Below are 12,330 nucleotides of genomic sequence, written 5' to 3' on the forward strand. Positions count from 1 at the left end.
AAAAAAGAATTTTTGAGAATTACAGAGGACTAATTTCAGGAAGTTCAGAATTCTGTCTTTTCAAAAGCAATACTGCATTTTGATCCTTGAAACATTTGACTTTTTTGTACTACAGACTTTTTACACCCACAAACCAATTCATTACACATTATATAAGAGGTATTATGTGCAAAAAAGAAAAACATAAAACTTTAACAAGGATCACTATACAGTTTGTCCTGATAAAATCATCCTAGTTTGTGTGGAAAATCAATATATTTTTTAGCTTTTTAAAACAGAAACAAAATTCAAATAGGGTATAATGGCTTAATTAATGGATAGCTCACCTAGTTAATTTTGTTTATTCATTACTTACAAACCCTCAGATTGTTCCAAACATATATGAGCAGTGTTGGTTACTTTAAAAAAATAATAGATTACAATTACTAACCACTACTGGAAAATTGTAATCTGATTACATTGCTAATTACTTAATGTAAAAAGTAATCAGATTACTATTTGTTTTACTTTGAAGTTTCTTTTAAAACATATAAAATATACCTATAAAAACACAACATAAACTGCATCTCTTTCAGTAATTTAATATTCACTTAAAAACATTACAATGAGTTAATCACAGCAGCTTGACATATTCAAAAGACCTAAAGTGTTCGCCCAAAACTTACAATTCTTTCATCACTCACTTGTTCCAAACCTGTTTGTCTTATTTTAACACAAAAGACATGAAGAAAACTGGATACTTGTAACCACTGACACTCATATTATGCAAAAGCACTGCAGTGTTTGGGTGTTCTGTGTTTGTCTGAGGTGATTAGTCTACCGAAATGTGTATACAAAGCATGAAGCTGAACGATCAGTCCTTGTCCCGTGACTAGCAGTTTTCAACTGGTACACCTGGAAAATGTGAGTATGTGCAATATGCACTCCTAATATGTTTGCAAAAGCCATGTGCCTCCAATTGGAAATAACAAACTTTTGCGCACAAATGATGCAATACGTGAATGGCCCCATAAGCAGCTACACTTCTCCTCACATTCAGAAGATATTTTCACACATGATCCTGCACAAAAATTCAATTTAGCCTTATTAGGCTGAGTTGGACCGCTGTGTTTTTGAGCGCCAGTGTCTTCCTTGGCGACAAGTATTGTCGTAGAATGCTTTCTGGTCAAGTTAAAAGCAGCTGAAAGTTCTTTAAAGACTGGACATGCTGCACTGCATTCCACAGCAATATTTTTGTTTTTACACTCAATGAATTTAAAGTAACGCCTGTATTTCCACTTGAAGAAGCAGCCACTCTCATCAGCAACCATTTCAGCTTGCGTTCTCTAAAATAAATGTTAATCAAAGGCGACAACACCAAGGCTCCAAAAATACAAATTTATTAAATTAAAAAGCCTGACACAGCCTTCGCATTACATTGCGATGTTCCCCAAAAATTTTATTAGAATACTGTAACGTGTTTCTGTAAAACGAGTTACACCCAACTCTGTACATAATATTCTTTCGTCTGTCAAACACAAAAGAAAATATTGTGAAAAAAAGCAAAAAAAAAAAAACAGTAATCATTGACTTTCATAGTAGGAAAAACAAATACACTGTATTGAAGTAATTGGTTTTTGGTTTCCAGCCTTCATCAAAATATCATCTTTTGCGTTCAACAGAAGAAAGTCAAACAGGTTGGAAAGAAGTGAAAGTTTAGTAAATGATGACAGAATTTTCAGGTTTTGGGTGAACTATCCCTTTAAGCACTTAAGCTTAATATTCTGTATACTCACTAGTTACTTTGTTAGGTACATTGCTTGCTAGAACCAAATTTGATCTTGTATGTCTTAATTCTTTGTGTTCTAGGTATACTGTAGATTCAACTAATGTACTTGATATTGATTTGATAGCACTGCATAGTTGCTGCATTTGTTGGCTGCAAATTTATGACACAAATCTGTCATATTGAGGAAACAAGTTTGAGATGGTTTGAGCATTGCCACATGTTGTTTTCTAGTGCTGGAAGTAGCCATTACAGGACTAGATTACAAGTAAGCTCTGTGATGTTAAAAACAATAATCAAATAGCATTATAGAAGTCCAAAGTGTCACAAAAAATGTACCTTAAATCCTTACTCCACTGGTCTGAATCACTGACACAAGACAGGATGGATTCATGCTTTTATGTTATTTTTACAGAATTGTAGCCTCAGTTTGCTGTTTGTAACTGACAGGAGTGACACTAATTTGCTCTTCTTTTCTCCTTCTTCTATTTACTGTGAAGCTGATCCATTTCAAGATTTGAGTTACGGTTGTATTTCTATCAGATGAACCAGGCAGGACATAAAGGAACCCTCCACTTTTTTGGGAAATAGGCTTATTTTTTAAGTCACCTAGAGTTAAGCAGATGATTTTTTGTAATTTAAAAAAAAAATCTATTCAGCTAATCTACATGTCTGGCATGAGCACTTTTAGCATAGCTTAGCACTTAGCATAAATCATGGAATTGCATTAGACCATTAGCTTTTAAAAAAAGAAAATAGTTTTTTTTTTATAGGAAACAATAATTTTTCTACATAATCTTGCAATATTCGGTAGTTACATCATGAACTAGGACCAAAGAATAAAAAGTTGCTATTTTCTAGGCTGACATGGACTAGAAACTATTCTTTCATTCCAGCATAACAATCAAGGAACTTTGCTGATGTACCATGGCTGCAGCAGACGTATTGATATTGTGCAGTGCCTAAAATTTGTCCCCAGAAAGGGGGACTAGGTATGTATAATTTGCGCCTAATATCTTCTCAAAAATATATTTTTTACTTTTTGTAAGAGATGCTAATGGTCAAATCTGATTCAATGACTTATGCTAAGCTAAGCTAAAAGAGCTATCGCCAGACCGGAAGATTGGCTGAATTGATTAAAAACTGATTAAACTCATATGTTAAACTCAGAAGACTTGTAAAAGAGTCGATTTTCAGAGTGTTTCTTTAACAACTGGTAGGTTTCTCATCATAAAATCACTTTTTAAATAAACCCTAGAAATGGTTGTGCGTGAAAATCCCAGCAGATCAGTAGTTTCTGAAATACTGACACCAGCAACCATGCCATGTACAAAGATGCTCAGATGCTCAGTTTGACCTTCAGAAGAGGGTTTGAAATGTAATTGAATGAACAGGTGTAACTAATAAAGTGGCCAATGAGAGTGTATGTTCAAGGTCCTGACATCCATTAATATTTAAAAAGCTCCTACGCGCTCACACATCCACCCATTTGATGGAAACTTTATTGCAATGCTAAACAGTCGGGCTATTGATGAAGTGTCAAAGTAAAGTTTTACTAGTTTTAGCACGAACTCTGATTCGCTCAAGTGTCTCATATTGAGTAGCACAAATCGTTATTCCCAGACCTTGGAAACTGAACACAGAGGAAAAACAAAGAGAAGAAAGGAAGACAGGAGGAAAACAACAATAACAACAACAAAAACATTTGAGTCCAGTCATGGTGTTAGAGTGCGTATAAACAGGATGGATGTGTTAATTTCTCCTTTCACCCTCATCCCTTGAAAACTACAACCCATGTTGTGACACTAATTTCCATACCCAACGACACATTGATTGCACCTTCTTTCACCCGAGGCAGGAGGAATGGATGCATAAGGGCAGTACCTGGTCATGGCTCTCGGCGTAAGCAATGCATTTCTCTCCATATCGCCTGTTGGTCATCGTAAACACAATGTTTCCCATGTTCCAGTCTTCGTCCTTGAATTCCTTGAGGATCTGAGAATGAAACAGAGTGGAAAAATAAATGGAAAGCAATAGCTCTCACTATACTTTTTACTTACAATTTCCTCACTACTACCTAAACCGGTCTGCAGGTTTTATTAGTCTAGTAGTCAAAAGCCAGATTTAATTTCCTTTGTTGTAAGCCCGTGCACAATTTCAGCAGTATATGAATCCATCATACTGTGCTAATGCACTCTACAGTGAGATTATGAAAGAGATTAGGATGATAATGTTCTTGTTTATTTTATTTTTGCAGTATTGATCTTTTTTTTTCCTATTTCAATTTTCTGAAGATGAAGTACCTCCCTTGACATTTCGGAGAAAAGTTCCCTAACTAGCTAAAAGTAACAAGGCTGCTAATTTAACTAGAGTCTACAGAGATCGGCTGTATTCAAAATGCTTTTGCAGTATCTACTTGTTTTTCTTCTCTGTTGCATGAACAAGCATTTCTGTTGAATGAGAGACACAAGAGACACAAGGACAAAAACTGAATTCAATTTAAGTCATCAGTTATCAGAAATGTCTCCCCTTAGCCATGGAGCACTTAAATGTCATTTGTGGGAATTCAGTATACAGTTAAAGTCAGAATTATAAGCCCTTTTACTTTTTTCTTTTCTTTTTTATAATGTTCAACAGAGCAAGGAAAGTTTCAGTGTGTTTGATAATATTTTTTTCTTTTGGAGTAAGTGTTTTGTATCATTTCGGCTAGAATAAAAGCAGTTTTACATTTTTTAAAATCCATTTTAAGGTCAATATTATTGCCCACTTTAAGCTAATATTTTTTTTCCCGATCATCAATAGAACAAACCATTGTAATACAATAACTTGCCTAATTACCCTAACTTGCCTAGTTAACCTAACTAACCTAGTTAAGCCTTTAAATGTCATTTTAAGCTGTATAGAAGTGTCTTGAAAAAATATCTAGTCAAATATTCTGTACTGTCATCATGGCAAAGATCAAATAAATCAGTTATTAGAAATGAGTCATTAAAACTATTACGTTAATATATTTGATGGGAAAAAAAAAAACCTCTCTGTCAAATTCAAATGTATATTCAACTGTATATTCAATGTATGAACTTCAAAATATTTAAGTGCATATATATATATATATATATATATATATATATATATATATATATATATATATATATATATATATATATATATACATATACATACACATACAGTTTGCAGCTTTGCAAAATAAGTTTCATTTGTATCATTGGATGGGTTCAGGAAACTCTGGACTAAGTTTTCTTAGATTCCAACAGATTTGTCTGTTGAACATCAAGTTAACTTCTTCTAGCAAAAATTGTAGGGAATATCTGGTTAATTTTGAGTTTCAAGAACCTTTAAAGGTCCCATGAAGTGCTTTGAAATGTGCTATTTTTATTCTATGTCTGCTGTAATCTTAACTGAAACAGGAAGATAGTGTGGGATATAAAGTAGCTCCATTCCTTAAAAAAGGGTTTTGTTTTATTCACAGGTCTTTCAGTGAAAGTGGACGAGCTCAAGCACATTAAATGAAAAAGCAAACAAAAAGCTTCTTGAAGGAGGTGGGACACGTCAGATACTATAAAGCATTTGATTGGTCAGAAGGTTGATGTAAAAAAAAAAAGATACATTAAGGTGAAAGTCACATATTGCAAGCTTTTGATGTTTATTTCTTCTAAATCCTAACTTTCTAACTGTTTTGAACCACACTAGCTTATAGACACCCATACGACCGCCATATTGATACTAGACATCTAAAAAATCTTACTTTCATTGCATGAGACCTTTAAAGATGCACATTCAAGAAACTTTAGGGAACCTTTAAGTTATGATAAATCATGAGGGTAAATAAAACATGAATATTAAAAGTCCATCTTAAAAAATTAGGTGACCATATGATAATTACATTAACTCAACAGCCCGCTGCTTCAGCATGCATAGCGTACCATCACATGCCAAGTCGTATGCTAATGTCAGAATGAAGTGAGCAAGTCATTATACTGGGATCGGTATCATGTCTGTGACACAGTTCGAAAATAATAGTCACCCGTCATTAGTTAAGAGTCAACATTAAGACGGTTCACATCACCCCTCATCATTCAGCTTTCAGTCACACAACTTCAGCCTTGCGCTCGATGGGATGCACAGCAAGGGGACTTCACTGAACAGAGGCGTTTAGGTTGTGGGAAGAGAGAGGAACTCAAGGACAGCGTGTCCAACAGCATGCTGAAAACTGTCACGAATGCACCTCTGCTTATTTCACAAAGACGGGATGTGACTCAGACACCTACCTTTCAGAGCACTGAAACAAATGCTTTAAAAAAGGAGAGAAACATCTAATCGTACTCAAGATGCACTTGAATCACACTTTAAATCACAATACAACATGGATATACAGATAAAGTTTACTGTTTCATAAAGATTGCTAAAACACCTTTTTTATGGGTTTCAAGAATGCAAAATTTCTTAAGCAGTCACTCATTATAGACAAAGAGTGACTGATTTAATTAGAAATTTCATTCATTCATTTATTTTTCCATTAGTTTAGTCTCTATTTCAGAGACTGCCACAGCGGAATAAACAGCCAACTATTCCAGCATATTTTTTACGCAGTGGATGCTCTTCCAGCTGCAACCCAATGGTGGGAAACACCCATACACACTCTCACACACACTCTCTCATACACACACTCACTCACTCACTCACTCACTCAGGCCAGTTTAGTTTATTCAATTCTCCTTTAGTGCATGTTTTTGGACTGTGGGGAAAACCAGAGCACACGGAAGAAACCCACGTGAACACTGGGCGAACATGCAAACTCCACACAGAACTTTTAACTGTCCCAGCCGGTACTTGAACCAGCAACTTTCTTGCTCTGAGGTGACAGTGCTAACCACTGAGCCATCATGCCACCCCTAAACATAAATTGAGTTTATAGTCAACTTTTTTAAAAGCCTTTTTACAAGATGTTAAAAAAGTCTCTGGCGTCCTTAGAGCGTGCATGTTTCAGCTTAAAATATCCCACTAATAATGAATAATAACTCTCTGTTATAAACTGCTCCTTTTAGGCTTGGATACGAGTTAGGCAATTTTGGTGACTGTTGCTTTAAATTCCAATTAAATTGTGCTCTTTTTTTTAAATGAGATAGAGCTACTAATGCTCATGTGTCAACACAGTGTCAGACTGAAAAACAAGACTACAGTTCTATGTTAATGAGGGAGAAATGGTCACCAATGTGCTCTGATGTCATGTACAAAGCATGTCAATAAAAAGGTGTGTGTGTGAGTGTGTATATACATTGGTACATATGTTCATGCTAGGCGACACTGGCACAGTAGGTAGTGCTGTCGCCTCACAGCAAGAAGGTCGCTGGTTCGAGCCTTGGCTGGGTCAGCTGGCATTTTGGTGTGAAGATTGCATGTTCTCTCTGTGTTCGCGTGGGTTTCCTCGGGTGCTTTGGCGGTACAGGTAAATTGGGTAAGCTAAATTGTCCGTAATTTATGAGTGTGAATGAGTGTGTATGAATGTTTCCCAGAGATGGGTTGCGGCTGGAAGGGCATCCGATGCATAGAACAAGTGCTGGATAAGTTGGAGGCTCATTCTGCTGTGGCGACCCCAGATTAATAAAGGGACTAAGCTGAAAATAAAATGAATGAATGAATGAATGAATGAATGTTCATGCTAAAAACTACTGAACCATAAGGGTAGGGCATAAGGTTACACCTTTTCCAAAGATTTCTTGACTTTTCAAGCACTTTCCAAGTGGATTATTTAAACTTCTGAAGCACTTTACAAATATGGTAACTTACACATTTAATTGCATTTTTTTTTATTTCCCCCCAAAATTCTAATTAAATAAATAAATAAATAAATAAATACACAAAAACTGAAAGGTGATTCGTCAGATTTGTTCAAAACGGCTCATTCAGCCATGGATTAGGTGTGAAAGACCAGGAATGACTCTCTGGATGGAACAGTTTAAAAAACTGCAGATGTAAACAAAGTTTAAACATCCATAAAACACCATAATGTTTGCATGATGACACGAAGCGGCTCAGCTGTGACTTCGTTGGGAATTATTTTCTTAAGAAGCTGCAAAGTGTTTGCACAGCACTGTCATGATCACACTTTTCTTAGTGCCATAAAAAAAGCTAAAAGGGAAAGTTGATGCATCCATAACAAATATTAATGAACAAAGCAAATCTTCACTCATATACAAGCAAACAACAAAAACACGACTCTTAAAAGGTAACACTTTACCTGAAGAAGTGCTTACAAGACTGTCATTAAACTTGTGTAATCATAAATAATGTCGTGAATGTGAATGAGATTTCACGGGCTTATTACAACTGTCATTAAGAGTCATTCCCCTAGTTATGACATTTCCAATAAAAAAACAGCATTCTTTTTTATAACAATTTGTCGTATTAAATACTGTTTTTGTCTGTCGTGACAACTTGACATTACCAAAACTCAAAAACTTGTTATAAATCTGTCATGAACATGACTGTATTATCTTTGTATTAAATGCAAATTATGTTTCATAATTACAAATACTATGGCTTTTACCTTATGTAAAGCTGTGTTAACAATCTACATTGTAAAAAGCACTAAGAAATAACTACAACCGGCACAATAAACCTTTTTTGGCTTGTATTTTGCCCGTTTTTTACCTTTTGTGCAAAAACCAAAATGTCATTTTGCACCGATTCATTTGAGGCATCCCTGGATTACTGGGAATAGGAAAGTGTTCAACCATGATTATTTCACAGAGGTAAAACATGAGAAAACACAAAGGCCAAACTCACTCACTCATTAATCTCAATGAGTAAGACCAAATAACAGAGCTATAATTTGAAGCAAATGGTTGTTGAGTTTCGCAAAATGGGAAGTACCTATCAGAAAGCAAAATGACAATGTAGACCATAAGGGCAAAAATGAAGCAATTCCAGTCAAAACGGAAGAATTATGAATCAGCCTGGAAGAGGATGTGTGTCAATCGTGTTTTCTTTGGTTTACTTGGCCAGAAAAGCAACATTAATCACAAGCAGAGAACTGCAGAAGGTAGGTTTGGAAGTTTTCCTTTCCCAAGACCAATCCAAAGTCAGAGAAATCACCACAAATAGTTTGGAAATGTAAAAAATAAATAAAAAGTCAAGTGTTATCAAATATTAGTAGTGGTCACTATACACTGTAAAAACACAGGGTTCCACACAAAACATTAATACTGTCCAAACATGATTTAATTAAGTTAACTTTGACAAATTTAAGTGGATTAACATAAAAAAGTTCTCCAAAACACTCAAAAATTGTGTTAAGCTCATTCTAAATAATTGTTTAAGAAAGCAGCGGAACAATATAATAATATTAAAATAATAATATTAATAAAGTATTAACAAAGTAATTGTTTAATTGTTAAATTACTTACCATTTTTATTATACCCTTCACTTGTTTCAAACATTTATGGGTTTTCTTTTTTTTTTTTTAAATGAACACAAAAAGAATATCATTTAAAAACTCCCTAATTATTTAAACAAGTGAGTACATTTTAAACTTTCAATAAACTTTTCCTTTAATGCCTTTGACTTTGTGAACATTTCAATATTTCAGAGTTTAAAACATCCGGCCACAATACATTTTTTGTAACTTTAATAAAGATTAATTTACAATGAAGACTATGCAGTGTCTTTAAATAATTAGGCCGTTTCCTTATCCTAGAAAGTAAAGAAGAGTAAAAGTAAAGTAAAAAGAAAGTAAAGAGGCCGAATGGAGGAGGCTCGTTCTTTATCCTCACGCTGCAGATGGTCTGTTTCACTATTTTCTCCATAGGGAAGCATTCAGTTTTTTCACTTACAAAGTAAATAGCAAATGCACCATGATGTGACACGACTGACTCTTAAAGGGAATGGGAGATGAGATTCTGATCGGTTATGCCCGTTATGCTCAAAACATACCCATAACTCATTAAGAGAAAAAGCACAACCCTGTTAGAGCATGCGGTATGCGCATAGATCATATTTTTTATGCCCTTAAAATAGCAAAAGAGGATTCGGACATGGCTTTAATGCCTTTGCACCATGGGCTTTAGACTCTGCACCTAGATCATTAAAATAGAGCCCCTAATCTTAAAATGTGTTTTGTCATTCAATTATAGCTTTAAAGTGAAGTTGGTGAAGCAGTAATAATTTCTGCTGTTCTGACGTCAGCTGCAGATGTGAATGAATGGCAGAAGTAAGTAGTTCCTTATATAAAAGGATTTTTAGACTCTGTGTTTGATTATCTTGTTTATATTTGTGACTGTTAAATAAACAGAATTTCACACTTGTAGCAGTGCAATACGACTCTATATCATCAATGTTGGTATGCACATCTTTAACCAGTGCTGATATACTGTACAGTCACGTCGCACTGCTACTTGTGTGATACAACTTGAAAACAGTGCAAAAAATGCTGGGTTCCACACAATCAGGAATTTGTGTTGGGAAAACAAAGGAATTAAGTTCATGGATTGTTATTATTTTTTTAAGTGGAAGGAACATAAAACATTGAAGACGTCCTAAAACAAAACTCTGAATTGTGCTGTTTAAGCTCATTTTAAATAAGCAGTTTGTGCAAACAGCAAACTTTTTTTTTCCGAGTAAAGTACATTATTTCTCCGACAAATATATATATATATATATATTTTTTTACTTTTGTACAAGTGTACTTTATTCTTTTCACAAGGATAATAATGCTAAACAATAAAACTGCAAGGAAAATAATGACTTTTGACAGGAAAAAACTGTGAAAACACACTGTTAGTGTTATCTATAGTTTTACTGCCAACAACATCTCAACTCCTGCACATCAGCAACTTTCCAGAGGCAAACTAGGAGGGAGGAAAGAGTTTTCTGTATTCCTCACATCACTCAAGGCGATCTGTTTGTGTCTCTACCGCACACAGACACACACGAGTGCAGCGAGGGAAGCCCCTGAGAGTGACAGGCGCATGTGCTGGGAGAGATTGGGCCTGACAGGTGACTGACATGCAGGAAAACCTTTATATTAGCCCACAGGCAAACAATCAATGCTGAGAAACAAAAAGACTGAGCTGTTGTAACCGTCACTGTCGCCACAATGAAACGAGAAGTGAAAGCCATCGCTCTTCATCTTCAGCCGCTCTTCATTTATGGCTCAGGGTTTGTTCTGATGGAAACGGCGCTGAATCACATCATGTGACACTTCAAAAACAGCTTAAGTTTAAAGTAGGCAGTTGAGGCGGGTTGTGTAACTGTTTATGTCGATTATATGTTTCAGGGCAAGAATGAAGTAGACCCAGACTGGATCAGCTATGTTTGAAAGAAACAATAATACATACTGTAGGCAGGAGCATAATGTGATAATAGATCAAAACAATCATTAGATCTCTTGAGTCTTCTACCATAAAAATGGCTGATTTGATTTTACAGTTGTCCATATATTATGACTCCACAAAGAATGTTCACAAACAGCTTAACTGATTTAAATGTGCATGTCATTATCTGCTGGGGAAATTAATCTCCAGTTGGAGTGGTAGTAGAAGTCATATTAGTACAGTATATGTGTGTGTGTGTGTGTGTGTACACACACACCCAGCCACACATACAAACACAATATATATATATATATATATATATCATTCATTTTCTTGTCGGCTTAGTCCCTTTATTAATCCGGGGTCGCCACAGCGGAATTAACCGCCAACTTATCCAGCAAGTTTTTATGCAGCGAATGCCCTTCCAGCCGCAACCCATCTCTGGGAAACCCAGAGGAAACCCACACGAAAGCAGAGAGAACATGCAAACTCCACACAGAAACGCCAACTGAGCCGAGGTTCGAACCAGCGACCTTCTTGCTGTGAGGCGACAGCACTACCTACTGCGCCACTGCCTCGCCCTATATATATATATATATAGATAGAATGTTTAACAGAGCAAGAGCCAGTCTTTGGTCTTTTGAATCTATTATTTGGTCTCAGGAGTATTGTTTTGGCAGAGAGCAAAATTAAGTTTTATTGTTTCGCACATGTAATTAGTGTTGTTGTAATTGTGTAACTGCACTTTACATGTAATTGTGTAACTGCACTTTATACTTGTGAAAAGGCCACTGTGGTTTATTAAATCTAATAAATTACATATTTTACACACATGCAGATGTAGACTATTTCCCAAGTGATTAATAACTGGTTTCTTTTTTTTCTTCAACGAAACAAAGCAAGCATTTGCTATATATTACATTATGTTACGTTGATTTATTTAAAAAAAAAATATTAAAGCACATGATTTATATACATTTTACATTTTATAGTTAATTTACAGTGAAAGCAGGGTAACTAGGGTAAGGTGAATAATGCTAGTTATAGCTAACTTGCCATTCAAGTTGAAGAACTACCTGACTTGTGTTTAGTTGAACTTGCCTAGTTGAACTCGGCAAATCTGAACCTCCAAGGATGCAAGACCGAACCTTGTGTCCTTGGTATTAAAAAAACAGCCTTTGTTCTTATCAGTGCAGCAATGTCAAACAGTGTGCACACTCTCTCATTGTGGA

At 35.3% G+C, this 12,330-nt stretch overlaps 1 protein-coding gene across 3 annotated transcripts in view; it reads right to left on the reverse strand.

Annotated features, from left to right (window-relative positions):
* The window catches only part of gbe1b (glucan (1,4-alpha-), branching enzyme 1b), a 252,713-nt gene that overhangs the window by 105,981 nt on the left and 134,402 nt on the right, over positions 1-12,330 (reverse strand). For all 3 annotated transcript variants that reach the window (XR_012390607.1, XR_012390608.1, XM_068213679.2), the window contains exon 11: positions 3,650-3,760. Coding sequence is in view for 1 of the 3 variants with exons in the window: in XM_068213679.2 (XP_068069780.1) it covers positions 3,650-3,760 (111 nt within the window). In the remaining 2 variants the exon portion in view is untranslated. The remainder of the gene's footprint in view (positions 1-3,649; positions 3,761-12,330) is intronic.

The sequence above is a fragment of the Danio rerio genome, chromosome 15, assembly GCF_049306965.1.
Source record: "Danio rerio strain Tuebingen ecotype United States chromosome 15, GRCz12tu, whole genome shotgun sequence".
NCBI classification, from domain to species: domain Eukaryota; kingdom Metazoa; phylum Chordata; class Actinopteri; order Cypriniformes; family Danionidae; genus Danio; species Danio rerio.